The 23,366-nt window shown below is 39.7% G+C and overlaps 1 protein-coding gene across 2 annotated transcripts in view; it reads left to right on the top strand.

The window, feature by feature from the left end:
* The window catches only part of TRIT1 (tRNA isopentenyltransferase 1), a 42,784-nt gene that overhangs the window by 2,140 nt on the left and 17,278 nt on the right, over window positions 1-23,366 (top strand). Inside the window, exon 2 of one of the 2 annotated variants that reach the window (XM_033422051.2) lies at window positions 22,887-23,122. In XM_033422051.2, the coding sequence (XP_033277942.1) occupies window positions 22,887-23,122 (236 nt within the window). The remainder of the gene's footprint in view (window positions 1-22,886; window positions 23,123-23,366) is intronic. The other variant, XM_004266406.3, reaches the window with a different exon arrangement.

Genomic DNA, 23,366 nt, shown 5'->3' on the forward strand with positions numbered 1-23,366 from the left:
TGTTAGTGGGAATGAATGGAAGAGAAAGATGTAACATTTTGAAGGTAGTATCATGTTACAGTATGAGTTGGTCACTGATTGTGGAAAGAAGAGAGCAGTGCACACAGTGTGTTTCAGGTTTGTGTGCCTGGGAGAGTATGGTGAGCCTGGAAGTCAGGAAGATCTGGCGGGGCACAGTGGAGGTTGCAGCAGGACATCCATGGGGAAAGTCTAGTGGGTGTGTGAAGAATGCAGCAGGTATGATCCCGTGTTAGGACTCTTACACTCAGAGGTTCCCTCTGCCTGGTGGAATGTTTTCCCCTACATAAGCATGTGGCTTGCTTCCTCTCTTTGTTCAGGTCTTTACTTAGATGTCATCTTATTGAGGCCTCTGACAATCCTATTTAAAACAACACAGCACACTGTTGCTCCCTGTTTCTGCCTCTTCCTCATGTACCACACATAGTCCTTGTCAGGAAAGCGTTCTCAATAAAACATCTTAATTTTACAAATGTTTTTAAGTAAATTAGCAGCTTCTGGCAATAAGGATTGGTTATAGCTCTGTAATTGCTGTTATCCGCTATTCAGAAATGTTTCTTTACGCATAGCTGTGTACCATAAGGTTGAGCTTGCTAGAGGTCTTGCTCGATGTGAAATAGGCCACATCAGTTAGACACTTTGTGCCTTATATAGTGCTGATGATATGGTAGATCCTTAACATTTGATGAAACATTTGTTGACCTGTCTTATCAAAATGGCACATCACGATCCATTTAGATTCTTCCTGTTGTTATAAATAACTAGAATATGAAAATTAAATTTCTTTCATCCTTGGGATGCTGTGAGGATTAATTAATGTGTGAAAAACACTTTGAAGATAATTGAGCTTTCTGAACTGGCAATAGGTTGTGTTTAATATTCATAACGTGGATATATTCCTCTCAGACCCGTTGGAAAACTTTGACCTTTAATGTTTACTTTTCAGTTCAAATAATGAAATAAAGTATCTCTGCCCCATTCACTGTGGGTATACGCAGTTCTTCATTTCTCCCCTTGCTTACCATGCCCCTCGTAGCATAGTGCTACTCTGCTTGCTTTTTAGCCAATGGAAGGAGATAATGCTTTTCAGTGACTTGAGATTGCAGAAAATTTTTGCAAGCATGTGAACAAATGACATTCTTAATGTTGGAGTTAACCAGCTTTTTTTTTTTAAATTAATTAATTAATTTATTTTTGGCTGTGTTGGGTCTTTGTTGCTGCACACAGGCTTTCTCTAGTTGCAGAGAGCGGTGGCTACTCTTTGTTGCGGAGCACGGGCTCTAGGCGTACGGACTTCAGTAGTTGCGGTGCTCGGGCTTAGTTGCCCCGCGGCATGTGGGATCTTCCCGGACCAGGGCTTGAACCCATGTCCCCTGCATTGGCAGGCAGTCTTAACCACTGCGCCACCAGGGAAGTCCCTAACCAGCTTCTTAAAAGAACTTTTTCAGCTTTAGTTAAATCCACAGGCAGAATTAAATTTGAATAGCACTGTTTATAAAATGCTTACATATGCTTTTTTATCCTCACAATAACCTTGTAAGGTAGACATTATTATCACTTCACAGTTAAGGAAACAGGTACAAGGTCTTATAGTAAGTAGCAGACCTGGAGTTGGACATAGGTCTCTACTTTCCACGCTCAGTGCCTGCCTTATCTATACACAAAGTTATCCCTTTAAATGAGGCAGGAGCTGTGGGATTCAATTATTAGAGAGTATTTCTTAACTTGTATGACACTGATCCTTCACAGGAGTGTGCTACATTTTGAACAGGGTATAAAATGTATTTTAGGATTTATATTGTGGATCTTAGTGTGAATTCATAGTGATATCTCTCAAGTTGAGTGTTGAGCTGAGTGTTGGCCATGTGATGCATTGCTAGGGGGCTGAAACTTACTGCAGCTGAGATATAATTTAATGTCAATAATTCGAAGATACCAAAGGCAGTGTTTAGTGGAACAGAGGGAAACTAGGCCTTGTGGAGAGCCTAGACCGAGCAGTAAACTTCCTTGTTGCGACAGCCACGCAGACTAAAGGGGGACCTAATGGAAAGTGGATAATTAGAAAGGTTTTTCAAGTTTCCAAATTGATCTTTCTAAAAACCAGTATTTGAATTTTAATAATCTCTTTTGGAATGCTGCCCAGAGTTTTGTATTTCAAAATTGTACCAGTGACTCAGAAAGGATTGTAAAACACTGCCTTAAATCTTAAATTCTCTTGCACCTCATACTCCTTTTGTCATCCCTTTGTCCTACCTTAATTGTAGGGTCATCCCAAGGCAATCCCAGCAGGGCACTTCCCATCCAGGGAAAGTGCTTGTTTTTCGTAAACATTGAAGAAGTAAGTGCTCTAAGTATTGAGGTAGCTTCTTTGAGATAAAACCACAATGGAGTGTTAAGGGTAGTGTGTCTAGGGTGATAATACTGTCAGGGAACATAATAGACAATGACTTGCTTTTTTAGCCATGTAGCACCTGAGGTCCTGCCTGGCCCCTCACTTCTCATTCTTGTGTCAGTGGTCTGTTGAGTGGGAAGTCAGAACTAACTTTCTGAGGGATTACTTGCTTAGGGACTTCTGCTGGGCTCAACTGTGGATTTTTCATGGTAGGTCTGACAAAAGTGAGAAACATTTTGTGTTTAATTTTCTGAGTTTTCCAAACCCCAGTTTCACAAGTTGTAGAAGCATAAATATTCTCAGCTAGCAGTAAGAGTCTAAATTCAAGGAGGGACAGGTAATACAATCCCTGTTTTCCAGGATGGAAAAACTGAGGTGCAGAAAGATTAAAGAGCAGACTACAGATCACACTGCAAGACACTTGCACACCTGGGAATTGGATCTGGGTCTTCTAACTCATGTGTAGTGTCTGATGTATTGCAGGAAGATGATACTGAAGGTCTTCTTTTCAGTCTGAGTCTTTTTCTTGGCATGTAAATTTAAGGTACAATGCATTGCCTTCAGTGACTGGATGAAACATTGTACTGAGAAATTTGAAGGCACTTGCCAAAAGATGTACAATGGCTGCCTGGAAATACAGACTACCAACTATATGCCAAGAGAAAATAAACAGAGTGTTCTATTTGGGTTTATAGAGAGGAAGTATCTCTAATGCCTTAGTTCTTCAAGTCCTGTGGAGAAGCAGTAGTCATACATGGGAGCACAGTTCCCTTGTGTTTGCCTAAACCTACAAGAGGGGAAGCAAATTATTTTTGGCAGTCTGACTAGTAAGCAAGCTATGTGTCACCTAATAAATGTGGAGTTCTGCATTCTTTGTCTGCTTTGGAACATAATTTAGGAGCAGTGTTTTTTACCAAAGGACTGTTTGCTAGTGCTCAAGGGAGATCTGGGTTGCATGGGGGAGAGATATGAAAGTAGAGATGGGATAGTGGATCACAGTGGCTTACTAGGACATGAAAATGAAAGCTAGAAAAATCTGTTAACTAGGAGAAATGAGGGCTATCCAGAGGCTACTTTCCACAACTTACAGAGGCAGTGTTTTACAGGACTGAGCTTGAGAGTAGGCCAGAGGAAATCTCAAAATTTTTGACTCATCTAAAAATATATATATTAATTTCTAGGTCCCTGTGTTCAGATCCGTTGTGAGTGAATTTGGTTTTCCTTTGGCTACAGTATTAAGCTTGGGTGGGTTGTACATATATATTCAGTTTTTTTGCAGCTGTGGGAAGAACTTTAGAGTCAAACCTCCCATGTTATGTAAGGAAGGAGAAGTGACTACTGGCTAAATGGGAAACCATAGGAGAGCACAAATGGGACTTGCAGTTTCAGATTTGTGAGGATGAGGTGCTGCCCTGATGTTTCAGTGCCTGGGGCAGGGTGTTGAAACAGCTCCACTTCAAGAAGGAATGTATGTTTGAGGGGTGTTAAGTTATTTGGGTATATAGGAATTCACCTATGTGCTCTGCATATACTCTAGTATGGCTTAACTGAACTGGTTGTGGTTTCCTGTATAGTTTGTTGGATTCTTTAGATAAGTTTGAATCAGACCAGGGTCCTGTTTGTCTCTTTGCTTACCTTTGGGGCCCTACTTCTGAGCTGGAACTTTACCGCTGCTCCTTCCTCATTGTGTCAGCCAGAGTTCAAGCTCTTACCACTGTACCATGAATAATAATAATACTGAAAATAATAACAATAATAAAATATATGTCAGGCAGTGTTCTAGAAGTTTGCCATATATTATTTCATTTAATATCCTCACCACAACCTTATTAGGTAGGCCCTATTATTATCTCACCCCTACCAAAAATTACTTTCTTGAACCCTCATCTCGGTCTCTATCTGGGGTAATTTTGCCCGGCCCCCCCGCCGGGAGACACTTGGCAATCTCTGGAGACGTTTTTGGTTGTAACAAATGGAAAGGTGGGTTCCTGGCGTCTAGTGGGTAGACGCCAGGAATGCTGCAGAACATCCTACTATGCATAAAACAGCTCCTCCCAACAGAGATTATCTGGCCCAAAATATCAATATATTGTACTGAGGTTGAGAAACCCTGTTCTACATTACTGTTAGTTTTTAAATTTTGAAGTAATTATAAGATTTACACAAGAGTTTCAAAGGTAGTACAGAGAGTTCTTGTATATTCTTCACCCAGCTTCTTCTAAAATTAACATATCATCATGGCACATTTATCAACACCAAGAGATTGACACAGGCACAATACTGTTAACTAAACTGGAGACTTCATTTGGATTTTACCAGTTTTTCTACTGATGTCCCTTTTCTGTTTCAGGATCCAATGTAGGATACCATATTACATTTAGTCCTCATGTCTGCTTGTCTCCAATCTGTGACAGATTTCTTGGTCTTTCCTTGTCTTTCATGATTTTGCTACTTTTTGAAGTGTACTGGTCAGCTGTTTTGTGGATTGTCTCTCAGTTTGGGTTTGTCTGATGGTTTCACATGATTATGAATTTTGAGAAGGCATACCACAGAGGTGAAGTACCTTTCTCATTGCATCATATCAGGGTATAATGTCAGCATGATTTAACATCAACTAGTGATGTTAACCTTGATCATTTGGTTTAGGTTGTGTCTGCCAGCTTCCTCTACTGTAAAGTTAAATCTTTTTCTTTTCATTTTTTAAAATTTATTTATTTATTTTTGGCTGTATCGTGTGACATGTGGGATCTTAGTTCCCTGACCAGGGATTGAACCTGCGCCCCATGCAGTGGAAGCTCGGAGTCTTAACCACTGGACCGCTGGGGAAATCCCTATTTTTCCTTTCTATACTCTCTTTGTTGGAAATGAGTTGCTAAGTCCCACATTGAACGGGAGGGGATTTAAGCTCCACATCCTGAAGGGAGGACTATCAAAGAATTTGTGGGAATATGTTAAAAGCACCACAGTAATTAATATTTTAGGGGAGTTGCTTGAGGCAATGCAGATATCTTGTTTTTCCTTAAAGTTTCACCTCCTAATTTTAACATTTATCAATGAATCTTTCCTGCTATAATTATTGTGGTAATTTCCTTCATTCCTCCTACTTCTGTTTTATTTTAAATTATGTGTATGTTTGGGGTCTTTATTTATTTATTTATTTATTTGGCTGTGTTGGGTCTTTTTTTAAAAATAAATTTATTTATTATCTTTTTATTTTTGGCTGTGTTGGGTCTTCATTGCTGCACGCGGGCTTTCTTTAGTTGTGGCGAGTGGGGGGCTACTCTTCGTTGCGGTGCGTGGGCTTCTTATTGAGGTGGCTTCTCTTGTTGCAGAGCATGGGCTCTAGGCGTGAGGGCTTCAGTAGTTGTAGCACGCGGGCTCAGTAGTTGTGGCTTGCGGGCTCTAGAATGCAGGCTCAGTAGTTGTGGCACACAGGCTTAGTTGCTCCGCAGCATGTGGGATCTTCCCGGACCAGGGCTCGAACCTGTGTCACCTGCATTGGCAGGCAGATTCTTAACCACTGCGCTACCAGGGAAGTCCCTGCATTGGGTCTTCACTGCTGCACGCGGGCTTTTCTCTAGTTGCGGTGAGTGGGGGCTACTCTTCGTTGCAGTGTGCAGGCTTCTCATTACGGTGGCTTCTCTTGTTGCAGAGCACAGACACTAGGCGCACGGGCTCTAGTAGTTGTGGCACGAGGGCTCAGTAGTTGTGGTTCACGTCCTCTAGAGCACAGGCTCAGTAGTTGTGGCGCATGGGCTTAGTTGCTCCATGGCATTTGGGATCTTCCCAGACCAGGGATCAAACCTGTGTCCCTTGCATTGGCAGGCGGATTCTTAAGCACTGCGCCACCAGGGAAGTCCTCCTACTTTTATAGAAATTCTTTTGCAGAGATTTGTCCTCTCTCTCCTATTTACTTACATCTGTAGGGATATTTATTTTATTTCTTGGGTTATAGTCCAGTACTAAGTTATTTATTTTATTGCTCAAATTATTTCAACTTGGTTATTGGGAGCTCTTTCATGTTGACTCTTGTGTCCTTTGGCATGCCCCATATTTGTTTGTTTAGCACTTCCTTTCTGGCATTACAAGATGCTTTCAACTTACATTTGTCCTGCTCCAGTCCTAGAATCATCCATTTCTCCAAGGAGCCCTGGTTCCTTTTTATTTTTATTTTTTAAATTTACTTATTTATTTTTGGCTGTGTTTGATCTTTGTTGCTGCGTGCGGGCTTTCTCTAGTTGCGGCGAGCAGGCGCTACTCTTCATTGCAATGAACGGGCTTCTCATTGCGGTGGCTTCTCTTGTTACGGAGCACAGGCCCTAAGCACACAGGCTTCAGTAGTTGTGTCACACGGGCTTCAGTAGTTGTGGATCGCGGGCTCCAGAGTGCAGGCTCAGTAGTTGTGGCGCACGGGCTTAGTTGCTACGCGGCATGTGGGATCTTCCAGGACCAGGGCTTGAACCTGTGTCCCCTGCATTGGCAGGCGGATTCTTAACCACTGCGCCACCAAGGAAGCCCTGGAAGGCAGATTCTTAACCACTGTGCCACCAGGGAAGTCCCCCTGGCTCCTTTTTTTGGTGAATGGTATTTAGATACCAAGAGCTGGGTGCTAAATGTGCTTGTTGCTAGGAAACATATGTATATATACTAATTCATGTATACACAAATATCTATATTTCTGTATCTATCTGTATGTATATTAAAATAAACATGAATTTATACTGATATCTCTGACTCTGCTCCACTACAGGGTTTATATTAATATTCCCTTCTTGCTTATTTGTGACTTCTTTCTCAGAGTAAGGAACCTGGCTCTCCTTGTCTACAAATATTTTATTTGTACAACCTGTAAAGTAGTTTAAGTAGTTAATACTGTGAGAACAAATTTACCAACTACAGTATGATGTTTGTGTTCAGTTCTTTTTGTTCATTTTAGCCATATAGTATCTAGTCATAACATTGTTTTACAAAGTTACTTAGGTCAGTTCCTCCCCACCCCCCTCCAGTGAGGTTATGTCATACATTTGTAATATAATTAGATTCAGTTATTGCAGTCTGCCTTCTGTCCTGGTTCTTCAGACATTCTGGCTATTATTTTTTTTAATTTGCATACAGTAGAGTGCATTCATTGTTGTGCACAGTTCTGTGGGTTTTTACAAATGGAGAGAGTCAGATATGCACCATCACAGTACCATACTGAACACTTCCATCACTCTAAAAATTGCCTTATGTGGCCTTTTTGTAGTCAACTCCTCTACCTGCACCAGTTTTTGGCAACCACTGATCTGTTTTCTGTCCCTATAGTTTTGCCTTTTCCAGAAGGTCACATACATTTAGTCACTCAACATGCAGCTTTTGGGGTCTGACTTTTTTCACTTAGCAAAATACATTTAAATTCTTCAGTGTTGTTGCATGAGTCCATTTCTCTTTGTTGTCGAGTATTATTCTATTGTACGTAATATGTTCATTGACCTGTGAAAGGCCATCTGAGTGTCAAGTTTTTAGTAGTTGTAAAGAAAGCTATTATAAACATAGCTAGTGGTTTAACTTTACAGGACTGGTTTAACTTTATAGGAAACTACTAAACTATTTACCAAAATGACTGTACCATTTTGCATTCCTACCGGCAGTGAATGAGAAATTTCTGTTTCTTTGTATTCTTTCCAGCATTTGGTGTTTTTTTTTTTTTTTTTTTTTGCGGTACGCGGGCCTCTCACTGTTGCGGCCTCTCCCGTGCCTCTCATGTGTTGCATTGATCTGTGTGTCTGTTCTTTGCCAGTATTGCATTGTCTTTAGTTACTGTAGCTTTATAATAAGTCTTGAAATTTGATAGTGTAAGCTGTCCGACTTTCTACGTTACTGTTTTTAATCTCTGTGTAGTATTCCATTTTATAGGTGTATCATAATTTACTTAACCAGGTTTCTGCTGAAGGACATTTAGTAGGTTTAGTTTTTTGGGTTTTTTTGTTTTTTCTTTTTGCTTTAATAAATGATGCTGAGATGAACATCTTTGCACAAACATCTCTGCATTTGTGTGATTCTCTCTTTAGGGTAAATTTCTGGAATGGGATTGCTGGATGAGAGGATGTACATGTTACTTTCTTATTCTTCCAGTTTTCTAAGAGCTTTATTAGAGTATATACTTTTTTTAAAAAGATTTTTTTGTTTGTTTGATGTGGACCATTTTTAAAGTCGTCATTGAATTTGTTACAATATAGCTTCTGCTTTATGTTTTGGTTTTCTGGCCTTGAGGCATGTGGGATCTTAGCTCCCTGACCAGGGATCAAACCCGCACCCCCTGCACTGGAAGGCAAAGTCTTAACTACTGGACTGCCAGGGAAGTCCCAAGAGTATATGCTTACTTTATATTATTTTTCTTATTGAAGTTAAATTCACATAACATTAACCATTTTAAAATGAAGAATTCAGGGACTTCCCTGGACAGGGGGCACAGGTTCGATCCCTGGTCGGGGAACTAAGATCCCAAATGCTGTGCGGTATAGCCAAAAGAAAAACTAGAAAAGAACGATTCATTGGCACTTAGTATGTTCACAGTGTTGTACAACAACTACTACCTCTATCTAGTTCCAAAACGTTTCCATCACCACAAAAGAAAACCCTGTACTCATTAAGCCACTATTTTGAGTTTCCCCTCCCCCCCAGCCCCTGACAGCCACAAGTCTGCTTTTAGTTTCTATAGATTTTACCTGTTCTGGATATTTCATAGAAATGGGATCATACAATATGTGACCTTTTATGGCTGTCTTCTTTCACTTACATTGGTTGTAGCGTGTATTGGTGCTTCATTCCATGCTTGAATAATATTCCATTGTATGTATTGATCACAGTTTGTCCATCTGTTGATGGACATTAGCACCTTTAGGCTGTTGTGAATAGTGCTGCTATGGACATATGTGTAATGTATTTGAGTATGTGTTTTAAATTATTTTGGGTATATACCTAGGAGTGGAATTGCTGCGTCATATGGTAATTCTGTGTTTAACTTTTTGAGAAATTGCCAAACTGGTTTACACAATGGCTACATCATTTTACATTCCCACCATCAATGTATGAGGACACCAGTTTCTCTACATCTTCTCCAACACTTATTTACCTTAAAAAAAAAAAAAGTTATAGCTATCCTAGTGGGTGTGAAAGTGGTATCTCATAGTGGTTTGGATTTACATTTCCCTAGTGACTAATGGGCATCTTTTCATGTGTTTGTTGGCTGTTTATGTATCTTCTTTGGAGAAATGTCTATTCAGGTCCTTTGCTTGTTTTTAAATTGGGTCCCTTCTCTTTTTGTTTGAGCTGCACACATTACATTTTGATACATATTGCCAGATTGCTTTCAAAAAAGTTTGTACCGGTAGTATGTCTATTTCCCTGTACCCTTGCAATTCTGTGTGTTATCGATCTTTTCATTGTTGTCAGTCTGGTAGACAAGAAATGGATTTTATTTAAATTTCATTTCTGAGGTAAATTGTCTCTTTAAGGGTGCATTGGCCATTTGTGTTTTTCTTTTTTGAATTTCCTGTTCAATACCTATTATGCCTACTTCTGTATAATGTTTTTCATTTTTGTGTTTATCAATTTATAAGAGCATTTTGTGTATTATGAGTTTTAACCCTTTGTCCAGTCTCATGAGTTGGAAATATTTTTTCAGTTGGTCATTTGTCTTTTGACTTTTATGAATTTTTTTTGCCATATTAAGGTTTTTATTTTTTTAACATCTTTATTGGAGTATAATTGCTTTACAGTGGTGTGTTAGTTTCTGCTGTATAACAAAGTGAATCAGCTATACATATACATATATCCCCATATCTCCTCCCTCTTGTGTCTCCCTCCCACCCTCCCTATCCCACCCCTCTAAGTGGACACAAAGAACCGAGCTGATATCCGTGTGCTATGTGGCTGCTTCCCACTAGCTATCTATTTTACATTTGGTAGTGTATATATGTCCATGCCACTCTCTCACTTTGTCCCAGCTTACCCTTCCCCCTCCCCATGTCCTCAAGTCCATTCTCTACATATGCATCTTTTTTTTTTTTTCCTACATATGCATCTTTATTCCTGTCCTGCCCCTAGGTTCTTCCAAAAAAAAAAAAAAAGGTTTTTAATTTGTATATTCTTATACACTTTTTAGGAGTACAAGTTAGTTTTAGTATTCTTTTAGAAAGAGTTCACATCTGAAGTTTATAATCCATTGAACTGTTGGAATTTATAGATGTGAATAAAAGGTATTGTTGATTCTCTAGTGTGAATGAAGATATATCCTGGGCCTCCTTGCCTTCACTGTGCATGTTGCTCTCCCCTTGAAGTCTCCTACACATTTGTGCAGGTAGATGCAGATTAAGCATGGGATCCTGCATTGTCCAGGCTTGCTTAGGTCTGGATACCTTTGGTTAGCTACCCAGTTTCCTAGCTCGCTCTCTCTGTTTTTTTTTTTTTTTTTTTTTTTAACGTCTTTCTGCCTAGTACGATACTTGTAACAATGGTTTTTACCTTCAGCTGCACATTGGAATCACCTAGAGAGCATTAAAAAAAATACTGATGCCTAGGCTTATAGTATTCAATAAATACCTGTTGATTCGGATTAGGTGATTTGCCTAACTCTTCAGGTGCCAGTATTCTCTCCTAATTTATAGTCAGTCTTTAAGGTTATCATTTAGCCCACTTATTTAGCCTGGTAGGCAGTTTTATTTACTGGGAAAACTGGGTTTTAGTCCCAGCTTTGCTACTAACTCACTGTATATATAACTTTGGAAAGTTACTACCCCTCTCTGGGCTTTTTTTTTTTATTATTTTTTTTTATTTTTGGCTGTGTTGGGTGTTCGTTGCTGCGCACGGGCTTTCTCTAAGTTGTGGAGAGCGAGGGCTACTCTTCGTTGCAGTGCGCGGGCTTCTCATTGTAGTGGCTTCTCTCGTTGTGAAGCACGGGCTATAGGCGCATGGGCTTATGTAGTTGTGGCACATGGGATCAGTAGTTGTGGCTCACAGGCTCTAGAGCACAGGCTCAGTAGTTGTGGCGCATGGGCTTAGTTGCTCCGTGGCATGTGGGATCTTCCCAGACCAGGGCTCGAACCCGTGTCCCCTGCATTGGCAGGCGGATTCTCAACCGCTGCGCCACCAGGGAAGCCCCCCCTCTCTGGGCTTTAATTTCCTCTTTGGATATGTTAGGGAGGGGAAACTGATTGGATTAGATCAGGGATCGGCAGACTCATTAAAGTCCAGATAGTAAATATTTTAGGCTTTGTGGGCCATACAGTGTCTGTTTGCCTCAGTGTCTAAAGCTCCTTTCAGCTCTGGTATTTTTTGTTTCTCTCCTTTCAAACCCTAGTCAGGGAACTTATCTCAAAGAGCCAAGGAAAATGTTTTTTAACCACCAGCAATTAAATATAGGTAATATCAAGCATTTGTGTACTGCTTACCATCTGCCTGGCACAGTTCCAAACATTTTACATGTATTAACTCTAATCCTCAGAATGACCCAGTGAGGAGTATAGATGCTGTTATTATCCCCATTTTACAGAGGCAAACTTGAGGCAAAGGAAAATTAGATACTTAAATAAGCTGACAGATGAAGGCTAACTGGGCTATAGAGCCAGATTTGAACCTGGATTTTCTGGTTCTATTATGCTCTACTCCTCTCCCTAACTTAGACATATACCTCCAAATAATGGAGCATCTCAGCTGTTATACTCTATCATAGCTATCCTAAGAGAAAATATCACTCAAACCATCAAAAGTGGGCCAATCTTGAGGCTGTAAAGATGGCCACAAAATAGAAACTTTATCATTAACTTTGTTTTTTTCTCAAAGTAGCCCTTTTGTTTCTGTCTCAGCATTATAGTCACATGGCATTGTCTGTGTGCATATTTCTAGCTTTCTGTCACACTTACACTGAACCCCTTCAAGGTTCTCAAGAGTATGGTAGCTGTATTCTCCTCAGCTTCTTGAATTTAATTCCACCTCAGTAGGAATTCATTACTTCAAGCAAGCGAACAGACCAGAGTCAAATGACGATAAAACTTCTACTGATAAGAGGCAGCAGAAACAGCTTGGGTTATAGGCAGAGCATCTAGGCTTTAGTCCTGCCTCCACTACCATCAACTATATGGCCAGGGGAGCTCTCTGAGCCTCAGTATTCTCAACATAAAATTTAGATGATAAGACTGGATACGTTATCTCTGAATTTCCTAACATCCATGCTTCATCAGTGTTTGCAGGTGGACTTTTTTTTTTAACGTTTTGCTTTTTCTTTTTTTAAATTTTATATTTATTTTTGGTTGCGTCGGGTCTTAGTTGTGGCACGCGGGATCTTTTCATTGCAGCACGCGGTCTCTTCGTTGGCAGTGCTCGGGCTTCTCTCTAGTAGTGGCTTGCGGGTTTTCTCTCTCTAGTTGTGGCGCACAGGCTCCAGGGCGCATGGGCCCTGTAGTTGTGGTGCGTGGGCTTAGTTTGCCCGCGGTATGTGGGATGTTAGTTCCCTAACCAAGGAGTGAACCTCTGTCCCCTGCATTGGAAGGTGGATTCTTTCCCTCTGGACCACCAGAGAAGTCCCCTGCAGGTGGACTTCTAAGCAGCCACAGCATAGACTCCGCATTGCAAAGTTTCTCATTTTAACTTACAAGTATGTGCTCATTTTGCATTCTCTGTTCTTATCTATCTGTATTTATTCAGACGTACAAATGTTTCAAATTCTTGTTGCCACCAAGTAATTGATGCTCTGGAAGAATACATCACAAACATTATGTATGCACTTTTTTTTTGGCTGTGCTGTGAGGCTTGTGGGATCTCAGTTCCTTGAGCAGGAATTGAACCCAGGTCACTTCAGTGAAAGCCCAGAATCCTAACCACTAGGCCACCAGGGAACTCGCTGTGTGCACTTCTTTTTTCTTATTTATTTATTTTATTTTATTTTATTTTTGGCTGCGTTGGCTCTTTGTTGCCATGCGTGGGCTTTCTCTAGTTGCGGCGAGCAGGGGCTACTGTTCGTTGCAGTATGCAGGCTTCTCATTGCGGTGGCTTCTCTTTGTTGCAGAGCACGGGCTCTAGGCGCGTGGGCTTCAGTAGTTGTGGCACGCGGGCTCAGTAGTTGTGGCTCACGGGCTCTAGAGCGCAGGCTCAGTAGTTGTGGTGCATGGGCTTAGTTGCTCCGTGGCATGTGGGATCTTCCTGGACCAGGGATCGAACCTGTATCCCCTGTGTCCGCATTGGCAGGTGGACCACTGTGCCACCAGGGAAGCCCTGTGTGCACTTCTTAATTTGATAAGCATAGCTTTATGTGATTCTAATCCCTTTTCCTTTGAAGAGAGATAGCCATAAGAAAATAAAAGTCATGATTGGCACTATAAATTCCAAACCACTCCTTTTACCAGACTGACTGAACAGGTCAAGGTACTGGTTCTCCTGCTTCCTGGGCATCTTAATCTGGCTGTTTATTCAACATGTCTGCAGTTGAATCTCTGCTAAACAAAGCTAAAAGGAGTAGTTGCCTGCCATGATGTTCCTGCAGCTAATCCATTGTTTCCAATGTAGTGAAGTGTAAATTTTTTAAAAAGGTATCCTTTTATTAAAGAAAAGTTAGACAAGAGACTGACTTTTTCTCTGCTCTTCAACAGCTCTTCAGTTGAATAACCAAATTCAAATTCCTTTAATCAAAAAGGAAAATCAACTTTCTGGCTAGTGTCAACATCTTTAAAAAAAAAAAGTTTTCCTTTTATCCTCCTATGCCAAAACTTTTCCTGAAGCTTGGGCTATTAGAACTAGAAGGGATGTTAGGTATGAGGAACTTGAGGTTCCAGAAATGAAAACTGACTTTCCAAAGTCACAAAGCTGATCTGTACAGAGCAGAGATTAGCAACATAGTGGGAAAAGAACACTGATTGTGAAGTTAGAAGACATGGATTCAAAGTTTGTCACTGCCACTAACTAGCTATGTGACTTCAGGCAGGTTACCTAATGTGTCTACGTTTCTATCTCCTCACTGGTGAAATGAGGCAACATAATTTCATAGGGTGTGAAACTCTTAGCATAAGATCTGGCACTCTGTACCTCTGGCACAGAGTACTAATTTAGTATATTCCATGTATTAGACACTGTACCAGGTGCTGAGACTAGAGATAAAATACAGTCTTCCCTCAGAACTTGTAGTCTAGTTGGGGAGATCAAAATACTTCACATGTACAAGAAGTTCTGTGATAAGAGGTAAATACAGGGTATTGTGGAAACATGGAGGACAAGCATGGATGGAGGAGGATTGGGGAGAGATCTCAAGGCAGGCTTTCATTAGAGGTGGTGCTAAAGAGTTTGGGGCTGCATGAAGCCATATTTTCATTTTAGAAAGATCACCGGCTGCAGTGTGGACTAAATTGGAACAGTTATACACTAAAGGAAGGAAGATCAATGAGGAAGCTGATGGAACAGTTCAGCTGTGAAATCATGAAGCCTTCAATTGATGTAATGGCAGTGGGAAATGTAATGGTGATAAGCTTTGAGATAATTTTAGGAACTTGTGTGAATAGAAGTTGAGACAGATTGGAAATGTGAGGGGAGAGAGACAGAGATACTAGGATCACTTAAAGATTTTCGGTTTGATTATCAAGGTGGTTCACTCAAGTATGGGTTAGAAGATAAGGAGGTCAGTTTGGACATAGCAGGTTTCAGGTGCCTGTTTGGGGTGATGATGATGATGATGATGATGATAGCTACCTAACATTTATTGCTGCTTCCTATAGGGCAGGCCTATTCCATATGCTTTGCTGTATCATTTATTTAATTTTTACAATAATCCTTTGAGGTAGATTTAAGATTATTCTTACTTTATAAATAAGGATTATGAGGCACAGAGAGGTCACTGTCTTGCCCAAGGTTGCATAGCTAGTAAGTTGTGAAGCCAGGATTTAAACCGAGGCAAGCAGACTCTAGAGTCCGTACTGTTAACCGCTTCATCACTATATTATATACCTCTCATAGGTGATGGAAATGTCCACTAGGCAGTTAAATGTACAGTTCTAGCATCATGAGAGAGAACTAGATTGCAGATAGGATTTCGGGAGTTATCAGCACAAAAAATGGTTGTAGAAGCCATGGGGGTCACCCAGAGAAAGTTTGTAGTACAGAAATGGCAGGTAGATGACATAAAGACTGCCATTTCTCCATATTATTCCCATGACAGACATTGCTAATAGATCAGTGGCTGGCCTCAGTAAAGTAAACTGAGGAAGGTCCAGTGAGATAGGAAGAAAACCTGGAGAAGATGGTGCCATTTGAAGTCCCAAAGGAGAATGATTTATTTATTTATTTTGAATTTTATTTTATTGATTTATTTGGCTGCGTTGGGTCTTAGTTGCGGCACGCGGGATCTTCATTGCGGCATGCAGGATCTTTTGTTGCGACGCATGGGCTTCTCTCTAGTTGTGGCTCTGGCTCAGTAGTCGCAGCGCATGGGCTGAGTTGCCTCGTGGCATGTGGGATCTTAGTTCCCTGACCAGGAATCGAACCCGCATCCCCTGTATTGGAATGAGGATTCTTAACCACTGGACTACCAGAGAAGTCCCCAAAGGAGAATGATTTATGAAGGAGAGCTCAGGAGTATCAGATTGTTGTATTTCCATTACATGTTTTGAGAGCTTAGCAGAAGAATGTTATACTTGACAGTCAGGGTTCGTTAGTGATCTCAGTGAGGGAGATATCCATGGAGCAGTGGTGGGCAGCCAGCAGAGAAGGTGGATGGATAGTTATATTGATGCATAATCCAAGATTGTGGTTTTCAAGGCAGGTGTAATCCCTAGAGGCAAGAAAGGGATTGAAGGGCTTCAGCATCTAATTTGGATTAGGAAGTAAATGAAGTCAAAAGGGGGAAGATAACTTGAGAGGATGGAACCAAACTAGTGGGGGGTAGCTTTTCCTTTTGCTTGTAGACAGCTGTGTTGGTGCATCATAGCCAGCCAGCACTTGGACAGAGCTCCAGGATCTGCCCAGTGTCTCTGCTGGTTAGCACACTCATTAGGGCCATCCTACAGCATGCCAACCCCAAAGGGTTGGAGCTTCAAGGAGTGGGACCTTTGGCTGTACAGATTTTTGGGGTGTTTCTCCGAGGTGAAATTTCTTTGGATCAGGGTTTCTCAACTTTGAGACTCTTGACATTTGGGGCTGGATAATTCTTTGTTGTGGGGGCAGGGGGTTGTCTTGTGTATCGTAGGATGTTTAGCAGCATCCCTGGCCTCTACTCACTAGACGCCAGTAGCATCCCCACGCCCAAATTGTGACAACAAAAATGTTTCTAGGCGTTGCCAAGCATCCCCTGATGGACTAATTCACTTCCGGCTTACAAACAACCACAGCTCTAGATTCTGCTGGTTTTCCTCTAGGTCTCTGTTGTAGATTTCCCTCACCTTCATTAGCTCCTCTGGGCACTTGAGCTCTGTTGGTTTGGAGAGTTTGGGTTATTCAGCCTTGTAGCCTTTTTTCAGAATTTTTTCAGTCTGAAAATAAACTCTCAACAGAGGTGAGACAAAGAGGCATTATTTCCCGATAGTACCCAGTTAAATACCTAGAACATTAAATGTTTAATGATCATAATATTTAGAGAAGATTGTAAGTCAATCTTTAATCTCTCTCTTATAAACTTTATATCACTTATCTCCTTATAGTATATTTGTGTCTCTAGCTAGCTGGACTCCTTGAGGACAAGGACCCTTTCTAAGTCTTTGCACTCCTAATGTCTTGCAGAGTACCTGGCACACAGTAGACTCTCAGTAAATGTTTGCTGAGATAAGCCAGTTTTGTTGATAATTGGCCAAGTAGGTTAAACCTGCAATTTCTCTGCGTATTTCAGTTATCAAGTCTTACAAAGAGGCCAGAGTTCCCTTAGTATTGTCGAAATCTGATTTGTGCAGAGAAGCATTTTATCTAGTCATTTCTATGTACACAGATCACAGGTGTCCTCTGGGAGAATGGGAAATGGAACAGAGTGAAGTGCTGCCTTTAAAAGATAACACAGATCCTTTTAGTTCTTCTAGCACCTAGAGCTGACTATGCTATAGGTAGAGTCACACTGAAACTATAATTAAAGATGGAAAATAGACAAAATGTCAGGCAGTCAGCTACAAACCTGTTCTCGTGCAATGATGCTTTCTAGACAGGTAATAAAATTATAAGCCCAATTGTGGCATTTACAATAAGAATATGGACCAAATGTGACATTTATAAAGCTGATTGGTTTCTAGGTTTGTTTAGATATTTATCCTTAATGCAAATATATAAAATATTGCTCTGTTTTTGCTTTTTGGCCTAGCAGTATGATTTTAATTGATAAATAATGTGCACCATAAAACACATAATTCATAACTGCACAGTTCAATAAATTATCAAAAAGTGAAAATACCTGTGTAACCACAACTCAGTTCAAGAAATAGAGCACTACCAGCCCTCTCAATAATTTTGAAAAATACCGTATGATTCAGCAATTCTACTTCTGGGTATATATTCAAAAGAATTGAAAAATTCAACAAATCTTTGACATTTTAATTTTATTTTGCTAATTTTCACTGGTTTCTCATTGTATCTAAAACCTATCATCAAGTCTTTTTAAAGTTATGGGAAAATATACATAATATGTAAAACTTACCATTTTACCAACCATTTCAGTGGCATTAAGCACATTCAGGTTGTTCTGCAACCATTATCATTCTCCATCTCCAGAACTTTTTTCCTCTTCCCAGACTGAAATTCTGTACCCATTATACACTAAGCTACCATTCCTCTCTGCCCCAGCCCCTGGCAACCACCACTCTACTTTCTGTTTCAAAATTTGACTATTCTATGTGTGTCATATAAGTGGAATCATAATATTTGTCCTTTTGTGACTGGCTTACTTCACTTAGCATAATGTCTTTGGGGTTCATCCATGTCATAGCAAATTCATCCATGTCAGAATTTCCTTCCTTTTTAAGGCTGAATAATCTTCCATTGTAAGTATAGAACACATTTGTTTATCCATTTATCTCTGATGGACACTTGGGTTGCTTCTACCTTTTGGCTGTTGTGAAAAATGCTGCTATAAACATGGGTGTATATATATATCTGTTCAACTCCCTGCTTTCAGTTCTCATGAGTACATACCGAGAAGCGGAATTGCTGAATCATATGGTAATTCTACTTTTCATTTTTTGAGGAACCGCCGTACTGTTTTCCATAGCTGCATCATTTTACATTCCCACCAACAGTGCACAGGAATTCCAATTTCTCTACATCCTCACCAACATCTGTTATTTTCTGTTTTGTTTTGTTTTTTTAATAATAGCCATCCTAATGGGTGTGAAGTGCTTCCAAAAATTTTTAAAGACTCCTTTTGTTATGGAAATTTCCCAATATATAAAAAAATAGAGCGAATAGTAGTTGAACTCCCATATATCTGTCACGTAGCCTCAATAATTATGAACACTTGTCTAATCTTGTTCCAATTATAATCTGTCCTTCCTCCCCCACTATTGGAACGCAGACCCCAGTCATCATAAACTTAAAATGAATTAATTTTTAAATTGAAGTATAGTTGATTTATAATATATAAACTTTCTTTTTTTTCTGTTAAAGCAAAATAAAGCATAAAACAATGTTATAATATAAGTAGTGTATTGTGAATTTTACTTGCATCATAGCTGTGTATTTGATTCAGTGATCCATACCTCTTGTGTCGTTATTAACAAGTATTTTCTCAGCATCATTCTTGCTCTTGTACAGTGCAGGTATAGATATACTTTACATATGCCTTCATCTACCCTTGCCTTCTTGCTTGTTAACAATACACAGTTACTATGATCACAAGCTGCCTCGTCATTTGTAAACACAACTATAACAGCATATCAGTACCTGTCAAAAGAAGTCATATTATATTGGAAAAGAGTGAAGCAACATCATTATAGACATAGCCTTGAATTACCTCTAATATTTTTTAATTGAGGTATAAATGTTGACATACAACATTATATTAGTTTCAGGTGTACAACAAAATGATTTGACATCTGTATATATTGTGAAATGATCACCATGATAAGTATAGTTAACATCCATCACCGCTCATAGTTACAGAATTATTTTTTCCTTGGGATGAAATTTCACATTTACTCTTAGCAACTTTCAAATATGCAATAGTGGTATTATTAACCATGCTGTACATTATAGCCTTGTGACTTATTTATTTTATAACTGGAAGTTTGTGCTTTCTGACTGCCTTCATCTGTTTTGCCCACCCCATGTCCCCACCTCTGGCAACCACTAATCCTTTACCTATGCAGCTCCTATTTCTTTTTTCTTTTTTAAAATTTATTTTTTTAAAGATTTTTTTGATGTGGACCATTTTTAAAGTCTTTATTGAATTTGTTACAATATAGCTTCTGTTTTACGTTTTGGTTTTCTGGCCTTGAGGCATGTGGGATCTTAGCTCCCCGACCAGGGATCAAACCCACTCCCCCTGCATTGGAAGGTGAAGTCTTAACCACTGGACTGCCAGGGAAGTCCCCTGATTTCTTTTTTTAAAACAGACATCATATACTTTCATTTGTATGTACTTCAAAATACTGTATACCTCAAAGTTAAGGACTCTTTTTTTAACATAACCATAAAAGCATATTATACCTAAAAGTTAACAACAATTCTTTTATCATCAGATACCTAGTTTGTATCACCTATATCTTGATGCTCAGTTTCTTTTAATCTGATGGTACAGGAAACAAAGGGTTAACAGGTCACTCAGAGATGACAGTTTACATTGTTAACCAAGATTCAGTTACAAGTTTTAGTTTGTTTACTCTACCAGCAAGAACTCTGTTTTTTTTAAACCGTTAATGCTCTTCTTCCTGATATTCATTGACATTTGTATATATACCATAAACAGTACATTAGGCTACTTCCTTCAGCAAATAAGGTGAGCTTAGTTCTAGGGTTACCTTCTGTTTGATTTATTATTATTCTTTTAATAAATTTATTTACTTATTTTTGGCTGTGTTGGGTCTTCGTTGCTGCTCGAGTTGCGAGCAGAGGGCTACTCTTTGTTGCGGTGCTCGGGCTTCTCATTGTAGTACTTCTCTTCGTTGCAGAGCGTGGGCTCTAGGTGCGCGGGCTTCAGTAGTTGTGGCATGTGGGCTCAGTAGTTGTGACTCACGGGCTCTAGAGCGCAGGCTCCGTAGTTGTGGCACACGGGCTTAGTTGCTCCGCGGCATGTGGGATCTTCCTGGACCAGGGCTCGAAGCCATGTCCCCTGCATTGACAGGCAGATTCTTAACCACTGCACCACCAGGGAAGTCTCCTCTGTTTGATTTATGTTTATGTGTTTATCTGTTAAAACTGGCCATTTTAAGGGGCTCTAGAAGATACACCTAAAGGCAGAACACAGGATGAAAATATATCTTAAAATTTATCTACGTATCTGATAGAATGTGCTGGTAGAGATGTTTACATTTTGGCTTTTTTGGAGGTGGGGGCTGGTAATTATACATTTGCAACTATACATTTTCTTAACGTTTATCTCAGTGTTAAAAATGAGAATCTATTTACAGAGGTCAGAAGTCCTTTTGGCAAAATCAAGTTGTTGCTTGATCCTTTAACATTGGGTCATTTGGAATCTAAGCCTCAACAGAGCCAACTGAAGGCTGTGGGAAGGGAAGGAGAGGCACACACAATTATTAATTCTTTTTCCCTCCTTTAGTTTTCTTAATTTGCACGGAAGACCACAGTATACAGTGTACCCTACTGTATACTGTGGTCTAATGTTTGAAGGAAGTCTTGTTCAAGATACAGGGAAAAGAACACCCTATGATTTAAGATTCCATCAGTGTTCAGGTGTAAGAATGCAGTTCTCTTGTCAGGCACAGATAGATGAGTTAGTTAAAGGCAAAGCTAGTTCTTTCTCTATGGCTCTATTTATATATTTTCTGTGTGTTGTTTTCTTTTGTTTTTTGGTTTTGTTTTTTTTTTAAGAGGGCTGTTTTGTTGATTTATTTATTTCAAAGAAAGTTGTACTATAAGGTTTCTTTTTTAAAAATTTTTATTGCAGTATAGATTTACAATGTGTTTCAGGTGTACAGCAAACTGAATCAGTTATACATATACATATATCCACCTTTTTTTTAGATTCTTGTGTGCTGTCTTACTAATTAACAATTTTCTTTTTGCTTGAAGATAGCTTATATCCTTGTTGAGTAAGTAACCTCAGTAGCTAGGAGCACAGAGGCCTCAGAGTGATAGTGACACTAAAATTATTTCCCATTCTTCTTGTGTTGTTGTGATAGTATTGATGGTAGTAATATGGGTAGTAATATAGTGACCCTTATATAGTATTTACCATCTGCCAGGCAAAAACTAAGTTCTTTACATGTATTAACTTACACAACATTTAATTTACACAACAACCATATGAGATAGATATTATTCTCCTCATTTTACTGATGAGGTATTAAGGCACACAGAGGTTAGTAACTGACTCCTCCAAGTACAAATAACTAGTAAGTGGCAGAGCTAGGAATTGATCTGAGGCAGCCTGGCACCAGGGTCCTTCCTCCTAACCATTATACTGTACTGTACTTATTTGACACCCATACAAGTAAAGAGAAATGTGAGATAAAAATGTTCTTAACGTCTCTGTGGGCTCTGTGGAACTTATTATTTGTTCATTCAGTGCTCCCTGTAGAATCAGTGATTACAGAGAGAACATTTAATCTCAAAGCATTCATCCCTATTTTCAAACTAGTATTTTCAGATCTGTTCTCCATCTGAGACCTTGCATTTAGAAAAAGTACACTTGAACTTTTTAGTTTAATTGGCAGATCAAGAGCTTACAGACAGGATATTGCCTTTGAGTATTTAGACTGTATTTGCTGACCTCCTGAAGCAGTAATTTGGCACACTGTTCTACTACAGTTCAGCAGTATTAGGGGTTCTGACTTCAAAGTGTGTATGTGTGTGTTTTATATATATATCTTTGTAGATAGGCCACTTCTCCACAAATGGAGCCAATCTTTTACAAATTCTAAAAACCTTTCAGAGCATTTAAATCCAAAAAATATCTAAGCATTTGAAGTAGAACTATGAGCAATGCAAAATGTTACCTTTCTGGAGACTTGTGTTAAGTAGTAACAACCTGCCCACTTCTAAATGCTTGAAGTTCAGGCCAAAGAACCTCCAGTTAATCTTGCAGAGTTAGTTCTTATTTGGGCACCGATTTACATATACTTTTTATCTTTAAGTCTGAGTTAATAGCCACTATTTGTTAAGAAAGCCAATGTTCTGTTTTCTTTTGTTTCCTTTGTCTTGGGTTATGTGGATCTGGCTGTGCTCTGGTTAGAACACATTTCCCCTGGTGCTTTGGGTCAGTCAAGTGTTTGGCTGCAGGGAGGAATAGATCACCATTTCTGCCCATCAAGTGTGCATCTTATGGAGATAGATGACTTTCTCATGCTAATCTTCTTTCCCCTAGGTTTATGAAGGCCTAGACATCATCACCAACAAGGTTTCTGCCCAAGAGCAGAGAATGTGCCGACACCACATGATCAGCTTTGTGGATCCTCTTGTGACAAATTACACAGTGGTGGACTTCAGGAACAAAGCAACTGCTCTGATATCCTTAGGAAAGACAGCAACTAGGCTTGGTGGCTGCAAGGCAGCCCAAGCCAAGAAAGTTTTCTTCCTCGTGACAATTTCTCCTAAGCAGAGGTACCCAAGGTCAATAGTAGCATCCTCATGAGAACTGTTCGGATTGAAAAGATATAGTGTTCTTGCTACTCTGACTCTTGTCCTTAGACTGCAGCATCAGCATCACTTGGGAGCTTATAGAAGTGCTGAATTTGGGCCTCATTCTAGACCTACCGAATCAGAATCTGCATTTAAATAGAGTCGCAGGTGATTCACATGCATATTAAAATTTGAGAGGTGCTGTTTTAGTGGAGAGAACACTGAT

Source organism: Orcinus orca, chromosome 1 (assembly GCF_937001465.1).
Source record: "Orcinus orca chromosome 1, mOrcOrc1.1, whole genome shotgun sequence".
NCBI lineage: Eukaryota > Metazoa > Chordata > Mammalia > Artiodactyla > Delphinidae > Orcinus > Orcinus orca.